Genomic DNA, 26006 nt, shown 5'->3' on the forward strand with positions numbered 1-26006 from the left:
GAGAGAAAGTGGGAGGAGCAAGCCTAGAAAAAACACACAACGGACTAGATACCTGTAGTTTCCGAAGACAAAAGAGTAAAGGAAGTAACCAAAGTTCAGACTGATCAGGATTAAAGAATGAAACTGTTGGTGAAATAACACCAGTTGCAGAGGCCAAAATATAACTCGATTTCAGAAAAACAAAATTTGAGCCTATTGTGCCTGAACCATCTGTGGGAGGCTGTGGTTGAAGGAAACAGATTATTCTTTCTAGATGTCCTTACTCATTTATAGCATGTGGCAGTTCAGAGATTTTTTATTTCTTTGTTGGCACATATTTTAAGACGAGTTTACTTGGACCAAAAGGTGAGGATGCAAATATTTAGTCATTGTAGGAAAACGTTACTGGATTTTTATGTAAGTTCTATTTTTGCTTATCTGTTGAGCAGGTGTTTTGAACACTGATACTGGAACTTGCTATAGCAATTGAGCAAGTACAAACATGTTTATAGGATTGCTATCCTTTCATCTGGGATGTTTTTGCAGTAAAGTTTATGCATAACTTTTTAAACTACACTATTTTACACCACTCGCTAATAAGCATATTAACAATTTTGTAAGAGTGTTAAATGTCATATGCATTTATTTACCTGTGTGTTTTTCTTCTCCAATGATCTCCCACATTATTTTTAGCAATTTGATTTTTTTTTTTTCTTTTTCATGTGAGATAGGGAGATACAGCTCAGTGGGAAATGTGTCTGTCTCCCCATCCTCCTTAATTTCCACAGAAGCAGGGGCTCAACCCCTCTACCAATTGTTCCACAACTATTTATTTTAAAGGATATTTTAAATTGCATTTACATTATTATATTCTCAAAGATTGTTAGAAAGACTATTTAAGCTGCAGATTTCTATGAACCTGATTCAGTGAAAAAATCTAAGCACATGAAACACACTTGTAGTCCCAGTGAGATAAATGATAACTGTTCAGGGCAACAGAGCTCACCCTACATGAAGCACACCTTGCTCTCTGGAGCAGGTCTTAGATCCTTGTCCCATGCCACTGGCAAAATGCTGGGGGTGTTACTGGACATTCTTAGCATCCTTTTTCCTCATTTCATTTAGGACAACACAATAGCCGGCTCAGTTCAAGCAACTGCCTGATGAAACCGCAGCTGTGTCTCACCTGAACGGCCCAGTGCAGTGCGGTTTTGAAGTCTTTGTCCACCAGGGTCAGGTCTGCTCCCTTGTGCAGCAGGGTCTGCGCATGCTGGGGCCTGTTGTGGAAAGCAGCCCAGTGGAGTGAAGTCATTCCCTGAAAGCCACAAACCCAGAGAGCAAATAATGGTCATGCATGGTAGCTCCCTTCACGTCTCTTTCAACTACAGATAAGCTACACAGTTCTGAAACCATTTTGGCTGGACTGACTCTTTCCACTCTGTCTTGACTTGGAAAGATCAGTTACAACTTCTGAAATAATTATAAGAGGGAACCTAGCAATCATCTTTTTGGAGTCATTACAGAATATCAATACAAATATGAATGTTTCTTCCATGCCCATCTAAAAAATGCATGGTCATCACAAAAAAAAAATGACAGCTGGGGAATGGTTCCTCACTGCTAAGTTTATGTTCAGTGAGAAAGGACTATTTTAGGCTGGTGCTCTGTCATGACACCACGTGATGTTTATCTTAGGTTTTATCTTTGATTCAAAATAAGTATTATAAGCTAGAATTTTAGCTGACACTATTTAGCAAGCTAAGGAACTGCCCCCGTGATGTCAACAAAAAGACACACAATATAAACATCCCATATTAACTGTTTAGGAATAAAACAAAGCAAATGTTAACTGATTTACCTGCATTTTCATTCCAGTTTACCTGTGTCTAGTCAGTCTCAGTAGATTAGAGAATTCATGGCCTGTAATTTCACCTTGTCATCAACACTGTTAAACACACTTATAATTTACTCTAAACCCATAATATCAAAGACTTTCTGCATGAAGTTACAACAGCAGCATGTTTTTTAAAAATTGCTAATGTTCAGATGAGGTAACATTTTACTTTGTGGAGGTGCCATTTACTACCTGTTAACACTGAAAATGTATTTTAAGGGTCTTTTCTGGGTTCTAAAATGTTAAAAACCAAAAAAAATGTAGAGTGGAAAAGAAATGTAAGCTTGACATGGAACACCATAAATCCAATTGGCAATAACCCAGATAAAGCACAAGCTATAAAACATTCAAGCATACAACTTATCAGTGAAATAATACTGAAAGTTGTAAGCAGTATTTTTTATGTAAAAGTTTGAACCCCTCAGCTTTCATTTATCAGGTATATTTTCAAGTCCTTACATGGCTTAAGTATGGATGATGACAAAATACAACATATGAAGAAGAGCAGTTTTGGTCTTAGCTTGGTTTTACAAAGCTTAGTCATAAGGGGTTAAGTTTTGTAAAACCAAAAATGAGGATGAAATCCCAAACCCACTGAAATTAATGAGAGCTTTGCCACTGATACTGGTGGACCAAGATTTTGATGTTTCGGACCAATTACTGTTGACAGACACCCAATGTGAGGCTCTGAAGTGAGGTTTGAGTGAAGTGTTTCCAGGCTGGACATGGGTCCTCACATCTAACCCTGGAGAGCAGGAAAAGTCACTGGAAGAAGGGAAGCTACAGTGTACTAGGCCAGCTTCTCATCATCTGCTCTCAGTCTGTTGATATGGACAAAAGGGCAAAATCCTTGAAAAAAAAACAAGTTTTTCCTTGTTCTTGCCATAGCCAGAAGCAGCCAGCTGTAAAGTAAGAGTGTAAAAACTGTGTGTAGGAACCAAAGACCTTCCTAGTCCGGGGTCAGTAGGAGATGTTTAGAGAGAGAATATAAGAAGTAAGGCTCAGTGTTATACAGTCACACAATCTCACTAATGACTTCTTGTGCCATCCAGATCTCCATGTGGTAACCACTCATTCTGTGAAAAAGTGCTTCCTTTCATTTTCTTCATATACATTCACTGCTGCCTGATAATTTCTGTGGGTGCCTGCATTATTTTAGATGTAAAAGACAGCAGTCATTCTCATCTTCTCTGTGCTGTTCACGATGTCATGAACTTGTATTATACCATCCCTCTGACGTAGCTACCATCCTGAACATCCTATTGTAGTTAGTTTGCTCTGGTTGTTGACCTACCCATGAAAGGAAACTATTCTAAATAATCGTTGTAGTCCTTTTCTGTTCCTGTTGTTGTATAAGCTTTTTCAGATGACTCTTGCAGCCGGCATTCAAGGTGCAGGTATACCAAGAATTTAGACAGAGCATAGGGCTGCTTCCTGTTTTGGTCTCTTTTTCTTTTCTAATAATTAGTGTTCCACGTGTCCTTCTGGAGTGCCCAAAAGAGTACAGAGTTGAGCTGGTCGGAACAGCACCTCACACGTGTGGGAAGGCTGCAGTGGGTGATGGCTATCCAGCTTATGCCCATCTGCTTTGTGCAAGGTGATAGCACCCTTGAGTGGCATCTGCGGTTGTGAGAGGAAGCATGAGGGTGATATCAGAACTGTCAAAGCTGTAGGGCTCTGAAGATCTAAAAAATGTAATGTTAAAAATAAGAAAGCCCAACAGTTGCACATCTATTAAAAATAAAGAGTAATAGGGGACATAAAAGGAGAAAACCAAATACTAAAAGCAAACCAAACCAAAACAAATGGCTATTGATGATTGGGCAGCAGTTTCATGAGCATAGATGGGTGCAATCCAGTAAAAGGGGACCTGAAATAGCATTCACAGGCTGCGTTTGCCCCTGGGAAATATATTGTGATACCGCTTTTGCTCAGATTCTAGGCTTTTTCAGGGAATGTTTCTTCCCATTGTTGTCTCACAAAGCTTCACAAGAAACCCACAGAAAGCCTCAGTTGTGGAAACTATGAAACCTCCAGATGTATTTTTTACCGTTTGTGTGTTCATGCATTGATCAGTGTGTTTTTCTCAAGTGTAGATGGGAAAACTGAAGTGTTTTACTTATGCCAGGAGAACAGCTTCATTAGCAGAAATAATTTGTGAGGTTCCACACTTTTAAGAAAACATTAATATTCAGGGTTTAGCAGTGACATTTGAACAAATAGCATTCCCATGCCAAATGACCTAGACTAAAAGTTCCAATTTGCATTCAGTGATGCATTACAGCAAACCATTATGGCTTGAAATTGTCATTCATGGTTACATGCAACTCATTAGCAACATAATTCTATGCCAAGACAAACCATATGTCTGGTTTAGGCTGTTGTAAGTGGGGTCTGCAAACCATCCAGTAGATAAGGAAAACTCATGGGAAGAGAGAAAATTAGCAGCCCTGTGATGGTTCTGGCACCATGGAGAAGAGAAACACCCTTGAGCAATTGCTAGAGCGAAGACAAACACAGGAAAAGATGTCCAGAGTCTCTCTCGTGCCTTGGCTTCTTTATCTGGAGAACACATTTGGGAAGCTGACACTCTCCTGTGTACACTGTATGTGTACATGCAGGGCCAAATTCTTTAAGGATCAGAGTAACCTAGCATAAATTTTTGTTCTTCCATGCTTGTTCTGTGCAATACCAGGTTTCTGTTATTTTTTCTGTGAACAGTTAGCTCTTTAATGATAGGACGTTTGGAAAAGGTGAAGATTTAATCCAGGGTCCAACTTAAAAAGGATCAAAAGCAATTTATGTCTTAGCAAGTGAGTTAAGAGACTGTCTGAAGATACCTCAGAGCTGGCAGTATATGGAGAAGTGTTATTAGTGTAAAGGTGCATCATTGTGGGAAAAACGTGATAGGGCTTCAGAGTTCAGCAACAACATTACAGAAATATCTGACTTGTGCATTGTCTTACCATAAAATTGATAGTTCAGTGGACTCTTTCTGAACAGCATGAACTGAATGATCCCAGAGCCTAGGACAGTGACTTACAGCACAAGCTCACTCACCTCATTGTCCTGATGATTAATTTCACTAAGATTTGACTGCTGCAGAAGCACGTTCAGGAGCCTGTGGAAGCAATGACATAATCAGTGTGCTGTGCTCCTGACTAAACCTGAAAATTTGACATCTTTTGAGAAAAAAAGGCATGCAATTTCAAGACAAATCAGTATTAGTAACGGGCACAGGTCAGAATCTTAGGCCTGCACTTTGTCGTATTAGACAAGCAAATGAGACGTTATGGCTTATTGTCAGAACTTTGTGAATCAAAAGCAGACCCACTAGGAAGAATTCTTATGTTGATTGCTAGGGTAGAATCAGAATATGTAATCCTATACATGCATGCAGTTTTGGGCAGCAATACCTCATCATTCTATTTCATAAAGTTTTAAACAAACAGAACTATTAATGACCTGTTTCTAAAATGATTTTTAATGCTCTGTAACTCTCAGAGTAATGTGATATTGTGTATGTGTTTGTGTGTGCGTACCTGCATATATACTGTATGTTTATACACACCTAAAACAATAGCATTTGGCAAGGCCTTACAGTTTTTCTGCTGGGACAGAGCCATTGTTATGGTATAAAACACAGTAATGCTTCGGTTCACCTTCTTATTGAATATCAGACTACAAACACTCCCCTCTGGTGGTGGGAACAGTTACAATAAAAAAGTCACGTGCAATATTCAACAGCAATAATGTTTTTAGCACTGCACAGTTTTTACTATTCCTTTCCTTATGGCCTTATATCCTGTGAAGATCTTCTGAAATAAATTATGTTTCATAGTAGGATGATAAGTGTTTGGATCATGTAGAGGACCATGCAAATGAGTCAGAGCCTCTAAGAAAGCCAAATAGTATAGGTGCTAATGTGGATGTACTGTTGTTCTGAGTCTAGGAAAAGGAAAGATATAACCTTAGTGGATCCTTAGGTAAGACCACTATCCAAAACTGTGCTTACTCTGAAGGTGTAAATTTGCAATAAACCTTCAAAACATGGAATTCAAAATACACTCTCTTTTGCAAGGAGATTAAAAGACAATGAAGAGTTAAGGTGGAAACTCTGATAAATGTACAGATAGTGCACAGATAAATGCATGCAGTCATGCATTGATTTCCAGGAGACTGAGTGAAAATCTTTTGCTGCTTTTTGTCAGGACAATCTTCAACAACTTCCAGCACCTTTTCCAGATTGAACTGTGTTCAGGTGTGTTCATCAGATCTAGTTGAGGGTGTTGCATGTGAATTTTTTTTTTTTCCTTTTCTTATTATTAAAAAAAAACCACAAAAACCATTATTCCAAACAATACAAACAAACAACAACAAAAAATACATTTACAAATGCTTAGGGCAAGTTCCGCCTGTGAAACTCTTATCTGTCTGGTAATGCCATCTTCAGGTGCAAGAAGTTTAAATTTATTTATTTATTTATTTATAAACTAGAATATCCCTTAATGGTGAAGACTGGGCAGATCCCAGTCCTTTGTCAGGACTTAATATCCATTTATATATGTATGCAGTCACATTTAAGAAAGGAGTGTTAGACCTCTTTTTTGAATCACACAGCCAATGGCATAGTGAAGTGATACTATAGAAACTCTGAAAATCATGATTTAGGATTGTTGTGGATAGTTTTTTAAAAAACTGATAGGCCAGAGACTTTTTGTGGTCATTAACTCAAAACAGAATCTCAGAAATTCACTATCTGAAGACAAGTCTGAGTAAAAATGTACTGGTGGGCAGAGAGAACGTGAGATAACAATAATATGCTGTTAAAACTCCTTTATCACACTGTTATATAATCTGTTACATGGTTCTGTAGTTTAATTCCACATATCATCAGTGAAACCAGTGGAGGGAAGGACATATCGTTCTTTGAGTGTAAAACCTCTTTCAACTAACTTTGGCTTACTTATTTGCTCAGACCAACAGCAATCCTACCACTCACATGTGCAGATATTCAGCCATCCCAACTGACATTTCTCTTTTTTCTATTCTTAAAGACAGAATGGATTCCCTTTCCACCTTGTCTCTTAGGCTCTGTGGTACCTGCATTGAAGCATATTAATCAATTATTGGAATAATACATGAACTGGCTGATCACAGTCTCCGGCTTTCTGTGTGGTCCATGTGCTGGAAACAGCACATGGAGTTTTAGCAGGGGACTGCCAGCTTTTAAACTCAGCTGAAAAAGCATTTCATAGCTCACTGCTACATATACTTTTTTAATAATGACATGAGACTCAGGAGTGACAATGAGCACGATGCAAAAGCCCCTGCACAGTGCTCCAGGCATGTCTTCTGGGCAAGGGGCAACTCCAGCCAGGAGGAGACAGAGGACAAAGAATAGAGCAGCTGATGAATTCCTGTTTAGAGCAAAGGTCTGCCTCTGTCCATGGAGAATAAGAAAAATGTTCAGGGAACCCTGCCTGCTGCTGTTAAAGTAGATTACTGTTCCCTTTCAAGTAGCAGCATGAGCAGTGTTGTACAAACATCGTCTTTCTGTGGAAGCTTTGTTTAATGATAATGTTTTCATACTGCTGCAGAAACCTTAAACTATTCTCTCCAAGTGATGCATGAAAAGCAATGATGAAGGTGGAAAATGAAGTAAGCTATTAAAAAAGGCCAGAGAGCAAGATCAGCAGAAATGCACAGAGCTCTGGGCAGGCCTGCTATGGTGACAATGACAAATCCATAACCTCAGTGATAAAGTCACGTGAATATTTAACATCTACTGAATGTTTTAACTGTCTCTGATATCTTCCTGTTCCTCCAAACATGATTTACTTCCTATTTTTTTAAGTGAATTTATTAGTAAGTACAAATCAAGACTTAATATATGTTAAACCTTCCTATTATCACAGGCTAGAATGAGACAAAGAGGACCTGTGTTGGAACTTCCTCTCAAGAGGCATGCTTTAGTTCTTACCAGTAGGAGTAGTTAAAAATGAGACTTTCCACCAAACCTCAGCTTCCCCTTCACAGCAGGGGCTCTCAGAGAGATTGTCATGTGGAAAACTTTTCTCATGCTGGCCCATGTTACTTGGAGGAGAAACCCAGAAATAAAGAACTGGTTGTAACATTTCTTGTGGAGTGGTGCCAGAATGATCAAGAGAAACTAGAGTTTCAACCTTTACTATACACATATATTTCAATTTTACTACTTTTTCTCCATTTTTTTTCTCCTGCTGTTGTTATTTTGTATCAGTCTCCTCACCTTGCTTGACTATGTACCCCTGTTACAGAAGCATTAGACAATGCTTTTCCTGCTCTCCGCCCCTATGACAGCCTGGGATGGGCTCCCCATTGGGCTGGGTAGATGGTTTTGGGGACTACCTGTTGAGATTCAACCAGCAAATGCCGGTGGAGCCTGGGACATACCTCACATCAGGCTCTGCAGTAGCAGCATGTAGTGGCAACCTTCCATTTTTATCAGGTATGTTCTGCTTAGCACCGTTTCTGAGCAGGCTTACACAGCCTTCCAGCCATCCCTGAAAAAGAAATTACAGCATGTCAAAGAAAAAAGTAAAATGCATTAGGCTAGATACTTGCTTGGTGGTTCTGACATTCATATGTGACCCTAGCTGTTTCTGCCACCTGAGGAAATATACTTTGTTTCTCCAATATAGGTCTCTCCCTACTCAGTATGTTTTTTTTTGTAGTCTGTCTCAGAGTAACTCACCCATTGATTTTAATGGAAAAACTTTCCCTTCCCTTCCCTTCCCTTCCCTTCCCTTCCCTTCCCTTCCCTTCCCTTCCCTTCCCTTCCCTTCCCTTCCCTTCCCTTCCCTTCCCTTCCCTTCCCTTCCCTTCCCTTCCCTTCCCTTCCCTTCCCTTCCCTTCCCTTCCCTTCCCTTCCCTTCCCTTCCCTTCCCTTCCCTTCCCTTCCCTTCCCTTCCCTTCCCTTCCCTTCCCTTCCCTTCCCTTCCCTTCCCTTCCCTCCCTCCCCTCCCCTCCCCTCCCTCCCTCCCCTCCCCTCCCCTCCCCTCCCCTCCCCTTCCCTCCCCTCTCCCTTCTCTCTCCCTTCCCCCTTTTTTTCCTTTTCCTTCTTTTTTTTTTTTTTTCATTTTTCTTTTCCTGCAGCTATGGCAAGCAGTGAATGAATAAACAGTGATTAAAAATCTGCTAATTCCTGTATCACCAGCAAATGCTACACATATTCCTGCATGTGAATTTAATTATGCTAGTTTAAACCATGAACAAGAGCACTTAATCTTATTTGCTTTATGAGATTTTAGCAGGGAAGGCAAATCAATACTAAAGAGCCTCAGAGTGTGGTCTTACAAACATTGCTGCAGAAGTTTGAATTAGTGACAATGGTAGGCTAAGAACAGCACCAGAACAGATGGAATGAATCAGTTCTTGGACTAAAACCTTCTATTGATCACTTCAGCAAAACAGCATGTAAACAACCTGGTTGCAATTGCATAAATTTTTCAGCATATGCTTAAATCACAGGGAAGTCAAGCACGTGTTCAAGTATTTTCTTCAGACCTCTGCAAGCAACCAATAAAGACCATTGCCTCCTGTATGAGCTATGTTGGATCAACATCTCCAGCATTCACAGAGGAAAGTCAGAACATCCCTGTTGTGGTTTCTGGTGGAAGTACAGGACTGCCAAATTCTGCATGTGATTTTGAACATGGAGCTCTGCTGAATTCAGTTCTCTGGACTGACATCACAGCCAATGCTCTCTAGACCTCTGATTATATCCATCACAGAAACTGAAATGGAAACTTTGAAGCCTGGGTGGCTTAAATCTTTTCCAGTCATTTCTCTTTTTCCAAAGAATATTTGTTCCCCTCTGGGAAAAGAGGAAGGAAAAATGGAGCATGACACTAATTACGGGATTTTTTTTTTTAATATCTGGCAGAGGAAATGTTTATCCTCAAGTAAGTGAGGCATGCCCCTTGCACTGAATAAGTGTCTGTGAATAAGCATGTTTTGCTTCTTTCTACACATATTTTCTGGCTGAATGTCTAATAGCTTAGCAGAAACATTGTTTTTGTCTTGAAATTGCAGGAATAAACTAGATGCAAGTGATGAGACTTACTCAGGCTGCCACTATATCTGTTTAAATGTACTGGCAGTCATCCAGCCAGAACTCATATCAAGCACTATGGGTAAACATTCCTTCCTCCTTTCTTTCCAACGAGTCAAGAAAGCCTATGGTTAACCCTTCTGCCCAACTAACCTGGTCACCATCCTCTCCCTGAGATCTGAATTCCCTCTAGTGAGGAAAAGCAGACTAAGAAAAAGAGGACCATCTTTTGGCGTTTCTGACAGACAGCACCACATCTCCCTTCCCAAATTTCTTGATGAGATGTCTTCCCCTACTGTCACTTGCATGTGGGTTTAGTGGGGGGTTGGATTTGCTTAAGAACTGAGTGTCTATGCTGATATTTGCAGCACCTTGAACCTGGCCATTCAAGGTCCAGCTCTGTAATGAAGGGAAAACCAATGCCCTAGGTCATGGGGAGTACAGGTAAACATGCTTGCTGGCCACCCAAAGTTGAGATAGGAATATGTTTCCTACAGCATGAAAATCTGATACGGAGGGTGAGATGGGAGAAGTTAATCTTCGTATTAAAGCTGGGAAGGAGCTTCAAGCTCTTTTCCAGTGCACACAAAACCAGTGACTCCTGAAACCACACAGAGGACCTTCACTGCTATCTAGAACCCAATATGTTGTCTTTTTTTTTTTTTTTTTTTTTTTTTTTCTCCCTTCTGTAATACAAACAGAAATCTTATTTGCTCTACTTATTTCCTCTCTTCACTCCACCTATCTTTCCATCCTCCTCCCCCAAGACTTGGTACCAGATAAGTTGCCACAGATAAACTGGTACGTCCACAAGCATCTTGTGTATTAATATTGGCTCCCATCTTCAGTAAAAGCTTCACGGTATCGACCTGGCGTCCTGACACAGCATGCATCAAAGGTGTGCAACCTGGGGAAGAAAGTCAAGTGTTCTTTTACAACTTTTATTTTGTCAAAGCCATAAGAGAGATATATTTTGTTATTTGCTGATGTTAGCACTGGCAAATTAACAAGTCCTTTCTCTCACAATTCTCCAACAGCTCTGCTCAGCTTTTTTTCAGGCAGGAAGTAACTCCCATGCCAGCTAGATTGCTACTGATTACAGAAAGAACATAACTTCAGAGCAAAAGCCTTGTTTCATTAACTTTACGTCTGGAATAAATATTGTTTTTCTATTGACACATTTACCATACAAATTATTGACTTTGTACACCATTTTGAAGGCTGATATTCTTCAAAGTGAATAGTTGCCAGGTTATGTTTGGCTAATTTTCTCGAATCACAGCTTTATTTTGTGTTATGTGTTCAAAAGAGGTATGAAATCAAGCTATGTCTTATGCAAAGCTGTATGTGTTTGAGATGATGCTTTATGTAGACAACAACTTATTTTAAAGACTGGATTTGCCCTGGAGTAGTTTCTTTTCTGCCATCACGAGAACTTATTTTATATTCTGCAAACCATTCCTGTGCTGGAAAGAGACTGAAATCTATGTTCAAACTTAATAATCAGATTTATTTAATACTCCATATTACAATATAATTTAATTGCTTCCCCTTCCTTCCATTCTGTTAACTGCTCAAAAACAGCAAAGTCTTTCCTGCATAATCTGACAAAGAAATTTCAAGTTACTAAAATGGGAATAAATTTGAATGTTAGAAGCCATAACATGCAACAAGGCACAACTGAAGAATAATTATTCTGTCTGAATTCAGTGAGACTGTTGAGCAAATAAACACACATTATTCAAGCTAAGGTTATGCACACTCTGCCATATGTGTAGGATACAGCCATATGTTTTGTCTTGCAAGACTGGTCTTAGTTACATTTTATGTACAACCTAGTAAACAACTGGAGCTGGAGCTGAAATGCTTCCTGTTTTTAATCAGTCTACCTCCACTCAGAGCCCTTCATACTGATAAGGATTTGAATACATGGTGTTAATATTAATCCTTCTAAAGAAATTGCAATAAAATATACTCTTGACTAAAAAAAGATTTTCTAGAAAAAAGGTTGCTGGGATCTGTAGCTTTAATAGACATGGAAAATGGATGCATATAAAACTAAGCCATGGGAGAGTGCTTTGTAACAGTGTTATATAGAAATCTAAACAGAAAGGAAAAGGAATGCAGTCTCACAGATTAAACAGATCAGTTAGTTCATTGCATATGGTACAGTCAGCCCTTTGGCAAAAAATCACATAACAAAATATTTCAAATTTGATTGTACCTGTGCACATACTTTTAAAGTGCAAATTCCTGAAAACTTTTACTCTAGAGATGTATAGAATTTATAGGATTTAGCTTTGATAAAAATATTCTTCTTCCTTCCTTGAAAGGACAGCAGTTTCTCAAGCACCTTTCCGAATAAGATAAATTCTTGATATGGTTCTGTTTGTTTATGTTAAATAAGCTTATTTTTATTTGTAAAAAACAAACAAACAAACAAACAAAAAACCTTAGAGTTACAGGGGAAAAGAAATCTCTAAATTATGCATTTCTAGTGGATGTTCAAAAGAATAACTCAAATTTCCCATATTCTGCTACTAAGCACAATTTTCTGAACACAAAAATCAGGATTTAAGAATGGAAAGTTTAATTGGAATCTGGAGCCCCTAATCCCCTGAGAAAAAGCTCAGCCCCCGTTTACCCTCACTGTCGCAGCACTCCAGGATGGAAGGATCTTCTCGAATCACTGCAGTTAGTGTGTTCACATCACCATTAGCTGCTGCTTGGTAAACTACAGTCAGGTCAATCTCTTCTGCTGCATCACCTATACGGAGGAGTACATCCATGAGTAAGCAGAGAGCAAGTACGAATGATTAACAGTGAAAATAATAGCATGTTTCACTGAATGTGTGTGAATGTTGTAGTGGGTTTACATGGCAAGGTTTTGGTAGTGGGTGGCTGCAGGGATGGCCTCTGTGAACAGAGCCCCAGTAGATGCCCCATGTTAGATAAGGGCCAATTTCAGCCAGCTTCAGAGGCCCGCTGCTGCCCTGAGCCAACAAGCAATATTGTTTGTGCCTCTGGGAGAGCGGATTTAAGAAAGTGAAAAAACCCTGCTGTGCTACAGCAGCTGGGAGAGCAAGGAGTGAGAGCCAGCCCTACAGGCAGCCCCCCGGGGCAGTGCAGCAGGAGGGCAGGAGGTGCTGCAGGTGGGCAGCAGCAGTTCCCCTGTGGCCTTTGCAGGGAGAGGCCCCTGGTGGAGCAGGCTGTCCCCCTGCAGCCCATGGGTCCCACATGGAGCAGATCTCCACGCTGCAGCCCCCCCATGGGTGGAGGAGCCCCCGGTGGAGCAGGTGGATGTGGCCTGGAGGAGGCTGCGGCCCATGGAGAGCCCCCGCAGGAGCAGGCCCCGGGCCGGAGCTGCAGCCCGTGGAGAGGAGCCCACGCAGGAGCAGGGGGGCTGGGGGGAGCTGCCGCCCGTGGCTGTCACCCGTGGGTGACCCGTGCTGGAGCAGTTTGCTCCTGGGGGATGGATGGACCCTGTGGGACGGAGCCGTGTGGGAGCAGGTCTTGAAGAGCTGCTGCCTGTGGGCAGCCCCCGCAGGCTCAGCTGGGGAAGGACGGCATCCATGGGAGGGACCCCACGGGGAGCAGGGGCAGAGAGGGACCGGAAAGGAGCGGTGGAGATGAAGTGCTACTGACTGGCAGCAACCTCAATTCATCCTCCCTCTGCACCACACAGGGGGAGCAGGTGGAAGAGGGTGGATGGGGGAAAGGCGTTTTTGGTTTCTTTCCTTCGTTTCTCACTTCTCTAGCTTGTTACTAATAGGCAATAAATCTTATTATCTTCCTGTGCTGAGTCTGTTTTGCCCATCACAATAATTGTCGAGTGACCTCTCAGTCCTTATCTCAACCCTTGTGCCCTTTTCATCATATTTTCTCCCCCCTGCCCTTTGAGGAGGGGGAGTGAGAGAGCTCAGCTGCCCACCTGAGTAAAACCATCACAGCTCTGTAACTTGAAATGGCATGAAGTGTATACAAACAGCACAGTGGCTTTTCTTAGTCATCTGAAACTTATTTCACCATTAACTTCTTCCAAAAACTGTCTGACATAGATGCTGAAATGGCATAATACAACTTGTGGAAAGTTTCCACCTCTTATAAGAAATCATACTAATATTAATGCATCGTGAATTGAGAAACAATAAAGTAATAACTGAGCTAGCTCATTATATTACTGACTACACTTCTATGAGATAGGATGACACTATAACACAACAGGTGTTTACAGTTTCAGTATTGTCCCTTATTTTAGTCAGCTGTGAGCTCTTTCCACTGGATGCTATGCCCTGGGAAGAGACCCGCAATCCTATCACAAAACTTGACAGTGGTTTGCTAAAGAAGGGGTGTACTTTCTTCAAATACTTATTTTCACAGAAAACATTGATAATCATCAAGAAGACTATCGTCAGTAGATTGGGAGGGCACAGTTCTATACATTTTATTCTAGAGATGGCAGAGAAAAGCCGATTGCCAAACAAACCTAAGAGCTAAGTAACAGTTAAGGCTAATAAAAAGAAAAACAAAACAAAACAAAAAACCAACATTTTAAATGATATGTCTTAGACCCAAGCACTACTGTAAAAACACCTTATTCCTCAGTTCCTGAGAAGATTTTGGGGAAAATCTGAAACAAAGACCAGAGCAGTTTAAAATTACAAGGTCTGTGACAAGAGGAGACACAGAGCCTGTTTAAAACAGGGAGGGATGCAAACCACAAGCAGTCCCCCAACACCCTCAGTAAATCTGTGCCAATGTGGCATTTTTACTGTTCCCCTTGACTTATCTAAAAGCACAGCTACCTGCAAAACAGAAGAATTAAATGACAGAAGGGCATGGTTTTGTGTGGGAATATATTTATGTGCATGAAAATATCATTGATATTTGGTGAGATTATGAACTAATCTCAAGAAAATTAATTTTATTTTTAGAAATAGGCATGAACCATGTACCAATATGTACTTAAGTCATGTATTCAAATTTAATATTCAGAAAAGCACATAGGGCTATTTTGGACTAGATTTGCAGAGAAGACAAAGGAAGTCCCTAACTTGTGAAGCAGACAAAGGGGACAAATCTGGCGAAAGCCCAACAGCTTGATCTAAGCCAAATTAGTTTCAGAGGCACTGATAGCTAAACACATCACTGAGATGATTAATTTAAGGAGAAATTATATTCCTGAGTGGTTTAGAAGCTTTACCGGGCACTCAACAATCAATGACAACATTTACTAATTTTGCTTGTTAGGCTAGGTTAGTAAATATGCTTGCATGTCTATTTCTTGCTTTTATATGACATTTTATAATTTAGAAACTCTTATTGGAAGTAAAAATTATTAGCTGCCAATGTTTGGCAATGCATTATCTATTGGGATTGGAATTCTGAACATACTTTTCAACTCTGAGAGTCACACAGGTGACCAATGCGGAGCATGTTGCTCTCTTCATTATCCTTTTCCATGGAAAGCACTGAGTTTGAAGCTGCACTATTTTTATGACTTTCTATCTACTGAGTTTAAACACAAGTGATTATTTTTTGTGGCCCTTGCAATGGAAGGAAAACCTTCACAAGCCTGTCTTGTAGGACCAGACCCTGAACAGATTTTGGTTGCTAAAGGACTGAATGAGATTTTCCTTGTTTATGGATTCTCTTTTACTAGTAACATGCTTCTAGGCTGCTCATCCCATGTTGTGCATGCCTACATTTCCTTTGGCTTCAGGTGGCCATTAACCTCTTAGCACCAGGAGTCTAATGAAATATATATGGTTTTTTGGTGTAGGGTCAAATCTGATGTCACAATGAAGTGGTCTAGGTGTTTGGTTTCAGTCAGCTATGGTCTCATCCTTAATTTTGAAAGAGGAATTTCTGATCTCTGCTAACTCAGAAAGAAGGTACAGCTGCAGTGTGATGTATTGTTTGCCAAGGCTGGGGTCAGAACTCAGAGCACAACTGTTGTCCCACCACTGCACCACCTTGTTAACAGGAGAAAGTAAAGCTGATGCCTAAATCACATGAGAAAGTTGATTAAAAGAAAGACAGGTTAAGTGACTGATGACTTTTCCTTATGGTTGTGTTTTCTGGAAATAGCATAAATACTTAAGCAGTGCAGAAAAAGAGATGTTTAAAGAGAATTTGAAAAGTGTTAGTACAGTCTTTTTAATATTACCACATTGATATAAATTATATTAAACATTAAATATATATATATTTGAGTGAGAAAACATCTTTAAAGATAATTTTGAAGTATTTGCCACCCTATTCATGCTTGTGTTAACATGTGGCAGGTGAACCCTCATTAGCTCCACATGGGGCTTTGCAACCCAGTGTAATTGCCCATACAAGACCTTCTGTGCCTGGGACACCATCATCACTCTCTGCTTTAAAACTTGGCTGCCATGGAAATGCAATCAACTCTTACCTGGGAAAGGTAAGTATCTCAAATCTGGAGCTCTGATTATGAGTTTGGGAAAACTAGAGAGCTGATATTTAATCTGCCTTCACTAGTGCAGAGGTTCCCATTTCATCACTACTCCACTGAAGTGAATTTCCTTTCTTTTTCTCCTCTAATTGGTCTTTTAAATTACACGTTTGGTAAAATTTGTAAATTAAAAATGCTAACTTAATTTCTGTTCTAGTAGAGAGTCTATCACTCAACAAACTGATCATTTGGCCCAGAAGCTCTGACCTGCGTGCTGCTCAGGGTGCTTGGAGGATCGGGGGACGTGAAGAGCCCTTGCATCTGGACAGTCATCATCAGTGACTAGTACATGAATAAAGAAGAGACTTTACCAGTGTCCATTAATCATGTTTCTGTATCAAATCAGATCTGCAAACTGCTCTCACAATTGTTAAACTCAGCAAACAGATGTTAAAACAAGATCAGGTATGGTACTTAAAGTGGACTTTGCAATGGGCTGGGTTGCAAAAGGGACAAGGCAGGCATTCAGCACTGGCACTGCTTCCCTTGGCCAGTCTGAAGGTACCCAGGAGGGACCAGCTGAGAGCACTGACAAAATGCCTCTCACAGCTGCATGTGGTGGCTATCTTATGGGACTGGTGCAGAGAAGATGCTGCTGGCCTTGGGAAAGAAATCGTTAGATGTATAGGTACATACAGTAGATCAAAGGGGTCATCACCTCCTTTTATCCATTACACATATAACTTTTATTCTTTTTGCTGTTTTGCCTTGTAATAACCGTTACATTTTCCTACTGTAAGTCTGGAGTAGAGCAATCCAGGCAGAAAAGAAATTCTCCATCTCCTGAGCAGAAATTCTTCATCTCCTGAGCAGAACAGTTGCTTACCCAGAGGGCAAGGTAGCAGGAAGATGAAAGGCATGGATGCACACCTGCACCTGGGACACAGATTCCCTCTACCATTTTTCATTTAACTGAAACCAAAATGCTTTCTCCCCTGTGGCTTTGCTGTCCTCAAAGCAATTGTTCTCCTATATAACGAGAGGAAGCAAATTCTGAATGATGCATGAACAAGTGAATGAATGGATGAATGAACAGATGAATGAGTTTTCCTTGCACCTGCTCTTAGCAGAACATGGACCTCACGCCTGCTAGGGGACAGTGGCGTGAGTGTCAAGGGTGTCTCTAACATGACCAGTGTCTCTGGTGAAGGGAGAGGGCGAGAGAGACGTGTGGTGTTCTGGTGCTTCATATGGACAGGGAGCAGGAAAAGCCAAGGGGTCCTGGGTGGCATTCACCCTGGCTGCACTTGGCTGCAGGTGATGTGGTGTCTCCTGTTTCATCTTCCTCCAATTTACCCTGTCCAGGAATGAGGGGGTCTGGCTGCAAAATTTGTAGGGCCTTTCTCTTGGCAGAAACCTTCCTGGGCAAAGGAGGAATGGTCTGGAGAGTGGGCATTTTGGGAAAGTGACAGTGAGGCACTGAGTGGCTCCCTCCTCTCCTGCTGGGAGCTGGGCTGCATCTTGGGGCACTAGCATCATGAGCCATAAAGGGATCACAAACAGCCAAATGCCTGGCCCTCTGTCTGCAAATGTGTTAGCTTTATTTTTTTTATTGTCTTTCAGTTCTGTAAATGCCAGTGAGCACTGGTGCTGTTTCAGATGCATTGTATTTTGGAAAAATACTGTGCCACTGGTGAAAGGAAGCTTCAGGAAGGAAGAAGGTCCAACTAACAGCCAATATGTGGAGCATGGGGAGGGAGAAACAACAGGCTGGCACAGCAGTGCTGTAGGAAGGTCTGGAAGAGCCTTAAAGAGCAAAGACCAAATGGCATGCAAGGTTGTGACATTTTCTTTCATAGCTAAAATGCTGAGAAAGCACCAAACTTAAAAGACAATCTATTTGAAATAAGCTGCAGTATTAAAGCATGTCATTTGTTCCAGATAGGATGAGTCTTTGGGGATGAAAGGAGGTGTATAAAGAAACATACAGAGTGATCACAGGATTTATAGCAATGAAATTACACTGATTGTGACACTAACACTCCTCTGATTCTCATGTGAAGGATGTCTGCTTTACTTAATTTGTGATGTCGGTTGATCTGTTGTTTAGTAAAGTGAATATTGGATGTACGTAAGTGCTCGCTTCCTATTGCATTGTGTTTCAAATATCTAAATGAAGTCATTGCAGGTTAGCCTAGTGTACATGGCGTGGACAATGATAGATTTAGCACTGCTAAAATTCACAAATTTTTACAACTGAAAGATGGATGACAGTATAATTTATGTTAACTGGGGAGAAGAAATATTTATGTACATAATTTACTTCCCTCTTTCATGCAAACACACCCTATTGCACCCCATCTCCCCTCCCCACCCACCCAGTAGCCAAACGCCTGTGATTTTCCAGGGTTTATCATCAGGACACGATACTAGACAGCTATGTGATTTCAACAAAAAGGTGCTGCCTGGTTTCACCAAAAGACAATGAATCCCAAACATGGACTGAAATGCACCACTGTGATCTCACTTTGCAGTGATTTTTACCACTGGAAAAAAAACCTTTGCATCCAGTGGATGCAGTTAGCATCCCCTTCTCCCAGCTCCCTGATGTCTCAGGTAATGGGATGTGCCTCTCCGGATGTACGGGGATAACCTATGTCAGCAGTGGCAGGCACCTCCTGGTCTTAGCATGATAGCGGATGAGTGCAAATCTTGGAAATTGTAACTTTTTCTCTAATATTACAGATTTCCTGATTACTTAACAAAATAATAACCTGTGTGTGTGCCTGGCTATGAGTGTAGCAGTCCAAGTATTTGTCTGGCTCCTCTGTTTACACGGCAAACATCAGAAGCCAAGTACAGCACAGCACACATTTGAATGGCACCTAACAAGTACTGAGAGGGGAGCAGGGTCTGATAATGGCTTTCTGAAGCACCACGTTGCTACTGCTATCACTATTCGTAGTAACATAAGCTATTAATGAGTGATGCCACAGGAAGTGTTGCAAAGAGGCAGTGTGATTTTTAAGCCTGGAACCTTGTTTTTTTGACCTGTAGCTGAGAGGAGTTTTCTGGTGGGTGGGGTGGAGAATGGGATTGTAGGGGAGGATTTATTGGGCTGACAGATACTGATTTGGTGTGCTTGATAGCTAGTCAGAATTATACCTTTTTATAAATTGCTCCAATGAGCAGCGTGTTCCTTCTCCTTAAAAAATACTCTTCCTGCTTAAATTGGTAATGTGTCATATGTCAAGGACTAACATGCTATTTAGCTAAAATTCACCGTGCACTCCACATCTCGAATAGAGCTCTCTTTGTGCGATAACTAGTGGTTTCAGTGTTCCCTTGCTGTGCGCTGCCTGCTCCTGCAGGCGCTCCCTGTCCTCCTCCCACGCAGTGAGTGGGGAGTACAGGCACTGAAGTCTGAGCCTCTGATGAGCCAGCAGCTCCTGCAGCGGTGGTGGAGAGGGGACAGTGGGTATACCTGGAGGGGGGTATTGCTGGGGAGGTGCTGTGAGCAGAGTGTGGCCCTGGGGATGGAGGACACAGCTGGGTGGACACAGGGATGGGGTCAGTGTGCACAGAGTCCTGGCAGGAGGAGGGGAGCAGAGCAGAAGTCCTGGGAGGTACTGACAGATGTTACCTCCCAGCTCTCTCTTTTCTATCCGGATAAGTGCTTTGGATCAGTGGTCTCCTGCACTGTTCTATGCTCTCTTATCCATCCGGAGACCTCACTGCTCCTTCGCCAGCCCTGGTTTTGCTCCAGCTCACTGCCCGCACCACTTCCATCAGCCCTGTGCCCATCAGCCACCCCACAGCGCTGAGCAAGGTGTCCCCTCACCCTCCCCAAGCTCCAAGCACAGCCGTGTTGGGGTACAGCACAAACTGCCTGCAGAAGGAGAGCTCAACAAGGGCTGCTGGGTGCTGCCAAAGCTCAGTCAGCCCCGTACCTCTGTCCTTTCAAGGAAAATGTCCCAAACACGACTTCCACATGTTCCATGAGAACCTGTCTGTGTTTCTGTGGCACGCATACGTGCCTCAGCCTTTTTGGTGTGGGGCCAGCATGGCTACATCAGCTTTGACTCTTTCCAGGCATGCACTGGAAACTGGAGCCACTGCATACAAATGATTTTGCAAGCTGACTTAGAAATTTGTTGCAACACAGATAATCAAACAGTGACTGCTTCCTGCTCTGAGAATGTGAAAGGAATACCACTGTACAGAGGGAAATACCAGCTACGAGAGAGAAAAGCCCGTACAGGCAAACAAATACATGAAATTCAACCATTTAACTTTAAAACACATGATAAAGTGACATTAGTATTTCCATAGCAACCTTACTATGTAGAAAATCTTCACTTCGGTTCTTTAAACTATATCTTAAATTCATAGTTATGGCAATACTTATCGATACAGCTGACATTTACTGAAGCAAAGTCAGTCACTTATCACCACCTAGTCCTCTCAGTGTATACAAATTAGTAGATTAGGAAAACCAGCTTTTCTTTATTTTTTACTCCATTTTAAATTGCTTTGATTGCTAATGTGGCAATTGTTTTATAAATATATATATTCATAAAAGCACCAATATACAATATAAGCAATAAATACATGCATTCATCTCTCAATGTTAGGCATATGAGCAATCAAATGCTGTAGCTTATCTGCTGAAATATTTTATCTTTAAAAATAACTTTAGCTTTAGGCTGAAATATCCATGCCTGAAACTGATGGAAGGGATTCCCTCCTGTGTAACAAAAATAGATCTCCATGAGACCTGATCTTTCCCCAAAATTCTTGCCATTCATTCTGCCAAGTAACATTAGTACATCTGCCTGGGAGGACCACAGATTTTTGAAATTAGGAGCAGTGACTTACCTTTGTGCTGATCAAATACGGATGAGGAACTGAAATCCATTGTGATCTATCTCATTATTTACAACCAGACCAGGCAAAAAGCATCTCTGGGGTTTCCAGGGAGGAATTCCACATATTAGAGCAAACAATTCAGTAGTAGCTGTCACCCATCTTCTTGTCAGAGAATTAAACTTGCTTTATGTTTGCATGTTGTTGTCAAAGCAAGGACATGATCATTAGCCTGATGGGGACGGAATATTCTGTTTGCTAGGGATGCTCTTAAAATGACATCCCTGGAAGCTCAGCCGAGCTTCTGAAAAACGTCTTCAGTGAGCAAAGCTGCCTGTGAGCATCTCAGAGAGATGCTGCAGCTCTCCCAGCCTCAGCAGCAGAGTGCTGCCCGTAGACAAACAAGCCTCAGAGGGTGAATGGGATTGTGCTGGCACACGGAGCATGTGCAGAGCTGCGGTGCAGCCTGGGTGCTGCTGGCCTCGCTGTGCTGGTCCAGCGGCATGTGCTGCGCTCACCGACAGCCCTGATGGGGCCACTGCCTGGACCACTGTGTCTGAGGGTGGCTATTCACATCATGTTTTCAGAGGTTACCTATTTATTGATTTAACCACTCTATGCAGAACGTAAAAAATCAAGCCATTGTCATCTTAGTGTGTTAATGCCTAATTAATGGACAAGATGCAATGAAAGGACTGAGTAAGTAACTGAGGAGCACATCATTGTTGCTGAAGTAGGTAGTGATACTTCAACAGTGCAGTACAACAAATATAGGAGTTCAAAGGATACTCCAAACCCTCCGTGTCTACAAAAGCAACAGCAGATTTGTGTATTCAAGCTATTATTTTAGTTGGGCCTGTGCTTCCCTAAGTTGGGAACTCAGCCTGTGTAGTGTAAAGAGGAGGTGATCCTGATGAGCTTTGCTACGTTGAGCAGAGGATGTATTTAGCCTTATAAAGCAGGGAGGTGAGTATAACAAATACTCAATCTGTCTTACATTTCACATGGGAAACTCTAAGTTGTAGCTGTGACATGTTCTCCCATTCTCTAGTCACAGTTTTATCTGGCCAGGTTAAGGTTGTGTGCATGGCAGAAATAACAATAAGTAACAATAAACAGGCTGATTTGGTACATACTTAAAGCAGGGGATCACCAGGTCTTTTCCTGAAATGCTGCCAGTGGGCTGCTGGTTTGGAGGGGTAAAGGCAAGCTTTCCTAACACTACTGCATTGGAAAAGATTTGCCACTACTGTTGAGGAAGGTGAGCTAACATACAAAAACAATGGAAGGCAAGGCATGTTTGGTCCGAGTTCAAAGAAGGTCTACACTAAAACTGTCCACATTTGGTCAGCCCTAGACTTGTTCACCCTATTGACTATATTCTGCTGCATTGACTGACTCCTGTGGCTACAACAGATCCTAGAGACATAACTTACACGTAGGCACAGTAGGAGTTGTATCTGCAGCTGATTCACATCCCGGACATCTGTGTCTGAACCTAAATCCAAACTATTTGTTTGGAAAAGATTGTATGGTCCAGGAAGCAGTACAGCCTTGACAGCTTGAAACTGCAGACCAGAGCTGAAATTCCCCAAAACGTGACAGTGTGATCTACTCAAGGGTCCTGACCATGGAGAGCTGTGTGGTGGGACTGTGGGGCAAGAAGCTGGCTCCATTTTTCTCTTCTGCTGACTTGTTCACGCTTGGATCATCTCTGGCTTTGTTACAGTGAGGAGGGATCCACCACGTGGCAGCTGCTGGTTGTGCACAGATGTGTGAACAGGGCATGTCTGCGGTTACGTGGCAAGGTTTTGTTGGTAGCAGGGGGCTGCAGGGGTGGCGCTTGTGAGCAGAGCCCAGCAGCCCCATGTCATAGCAGAAGGTGTTTTAAGTTTGCTTTTAGTTCTTACTGTTCCAGTCTGCTGGTGTTGGTTAATATATGACATTAATCTCCCTATGCTGAGCCTGTTTTGCCTGTCATGATAATTGTTGAGTGATCTCCCCGCCCTTACCTCAACCCTTGAGCCCTTTGCATCATATTTTCTCCCCTTTCCCTTTGAGGAGGGGAGTGAGGGATTGGTGTGGCGGATTTCAGCTGCCCAGCTGGGTGAAACCACCACAGGTTTAACACAGATGTTCAGCATCTGTCACCTCCACCAGGAGGGTGGCCCGGCTGGTAGTCCTGGCTCTCACCTGGCTCTCAGACAGCCCGCAGGTCCAACACCTCGGTACTGCTCAAAGGGCTGCGGCCTCTGTGGCCTCCGAGGAGGAGAGGCAGGAGCTGGAGGCAGGTCTCTTGGGCAGCCTGTGGTTTGGACTGCAGGTTATCACACCCTCTGATCTTCAGAAGGCCCCACAAGTGGCTCCTGCTTCCTGCATGTGGCAAGAGGCTCTCTGTCCTTTGTGTGCAGTGTTTCTGCTCAGTTACATCTCTGCATCCATTTCTCACCCCAACACTGCCAGTCCCCTTGTTCTGCCTTCACAGGGCACTCAGAGCAGCCGTGTATGCTCCTGTTGGAGCACTCCCAGGAACCAGCAGCACCAGGGGTGAAGCGTTCCCCTGCTTTCTTCAGAAGCCTGCATGTTGGCACACGAAGCACACTGCTTGGTAAACATGTAATCTCATGAATGGAAGTAAAAATGAGCAAAAGGGATAGAATCAACCGTCACTTTCAGCTCCTAATAAGTGATAATGATTTAATTTTATTAATTTGATTGTAAATTCTTTTAAGTACCATGCTGTACATAAACTGGCTCCTGGTTGAATTTTGGAGCTGCATCCTCAACATCAACAATGACATCAAACTCAGACGTGTATGGAGAAGTCACAGTCCCACTCAGATTGAAGCACTGGGTTGTGGGGTTGTCCCTCTCTTTCTGGTGGGGACTGACCCATGGCTAAACCAAATGAGCACAATCTGTCTTGCAATCACCAGATAAAGCCATGACTAGGGAATGGGAAACATGTCACAGCTACAGTTTAGAGCTTCCCACAGGAAATGTAAGACAGAGTATTTCCTGTACTTGCTTCCCTGCTTTATAAGGCTAAATACATCCCCTGCTAAGTCAGTACGAATTTTTGCCCTTGACATCAATAGAATGAGGATGTCTTCAAAGGTGCAATTTTTTTTTTTTTTTAAGGTATCACTAGCATCCTCTAAAGCAAATTTAGCAAAAAACAAAACACATGAGAGACTGTTCTGCAATTATAGTAGACTGTCAAGCAGTAACTGCTTCTGTGGGTATTGTTTTTCCAAATGATAATCTATGTACAATGAACTAAAGCAAATTTTTATTTTCGCTCAAAGTGTTGGGTATGGGAAGGAGTGGGAAGTCTCCCAGTGAGTTTGTCACCCTTACCATTTAGCATCTGTCTGTCTTATAGAATAGTTTGGGTCGGAAGGGTCCTTAAAGATCACCCAGCTCCAACTCCCTGCCATGGGCAGGGACATCTCCCACCAGCCCAGGTTGCCCAAAGCCCCATCCAGCCTGGCCTTGAGCACCTCCAGGGATGGGGCATCCACAGCTTCTCTGGGCAACTTGTGTCAGTGCCTAACCACCCTCACAGTAAAAATTTCTTCCTTATATCTAATCTAAATCTACCCTCTTTTAGTTTAAAGGCATTCCCCCTTGTCCTATCATGCCACCCCCTGACAAAGAGTCCCTCCTCAGCTTTCCTGTAGGCCCCTTTGGGCACTGGAAGGCCACTGTAAGGTCTCCCTAGGGCCTTCTTTTCTCCAGGCTGAACAACCCCAGAGAGTCTTATTTGAAAATCAAATTGAATTGAAATCTGAATTTTGACAAAACCTGGGACCTAAATTCATATTCCATGATAATAAGACATCAACACAGGCCTTGAACATTACTCCAACAGTGCTCTGCTCAGATGCCCATCAGCCAAGCCTGAATCTTCAGATAAAGCCTGTTGACACCAGAGTGGATGGAGACAGGTTAAACAGGTTGTGACCACTGAATGTGTGTCAGAATTTACAGAAGCTCCAATTCTGAACATTCAATTCAGGTACAGTGGAACATTCCAAATTTTTTTTCAGTAAAATTACCCATCGCACTGACAAAATTTTATCAGCTGACACAGATGTCTTCTGAAGACTTTTTCCAGTGTTGGAAGCAGCTGAGGAACCCTGAACAAAAAGTACAGGATCCCTCTCTTTACCTTCCAAAGACTTCCTTGTGGTATTTCCAGGTCTGAAACTGCATTCAATGCCTCTGGTGTGGTGTAAGGTCAGTTTTAAGAGACAGGGAGTAGGCCAGCCAGATGTGCATGTGGAGCAGCAGAAGGGGTGGGTGTGGACACCTGTCAAGGCAGGAGAGTCAAAGTACAAAGTGTCTGCCCTGGGAGCACATCTGTGTTTGTGGCACCAGGGAGCTGGAGCTGGGGAGTGCCATGAATTGCACAGGTAAAGGGAAATTTATGTTCAAGCCTTTGGATGATGATGATGATGTATTCCATTATTGCTTGCTCTACAAGATAACATAAGGAAAAAGGAAGGTGTCTGCTCCAGATCAGATCGTACATTATTTACATTTATTGACTGATCACTACAGTGTCTAAATTGGTGCTTGCCAACAGCTTTCTGGTGAACTGCAAGACAAGTGTGTAGTGATTCCTCTGAGCACTGTTTTGGTCTCCGGCATTTTTCAGGCCAGGGCCCTGCTGAATGCAGTCTCCAAAGCAGCCCTGTAATTCTGCAGAGTTCCAGTAGATGGTGGGGTCTGATTAACACTTGGCT

At 42.2% G+C, this 26006-nt stretch overlaps 1 protein-coding gene across 1 annotated transcript in view; it reads right to left on the reverse strand.

Annotated features, from left to right (window-relative positions):
- Positions 1–21307, reverse strand: part of ANKRD55 (ankyrin repeat domain 55) — a gene marked incomplete at both ends in the record, with an annotated part of 48495 nt that extends 27188 nt beyond the window's left edge. Inside the window, 6 exons of the mRNA XM_084305228.1 lie at positions 1166–1294; positions 4934–4994; positions 8309–8418; positions 10745–10875; positions 12613–12735; positions 21238–21307. Of these exons, the coding sequence (XP_084161354.1) occupies positions 1166–1294; positions 4934–4994; positions 8309–8418; positions 10745–10875; positions 12613–12735; positions 21238–21307 (624 nt within the window). The remainder of the gene's footprint in view (positions 1–1165; positions 1295–4933; positions 4995–8308; positions 8419–10744; positions 10876–12612; positions 12736–21237) is intronic.
- Positions 21308–26006: the final 4699 nt, after the last annotated feature.

The sequence above is a fragment of the Netta rufina genome, assembly GCF_964035555.1.
Source record: "Netta rufina genome assembly, chromosome: Z".
NCBI lineage: Eukaryota > Metazoa > Chordata > Aves > Anseriformes > Anatidae > Netta > Netta rufina.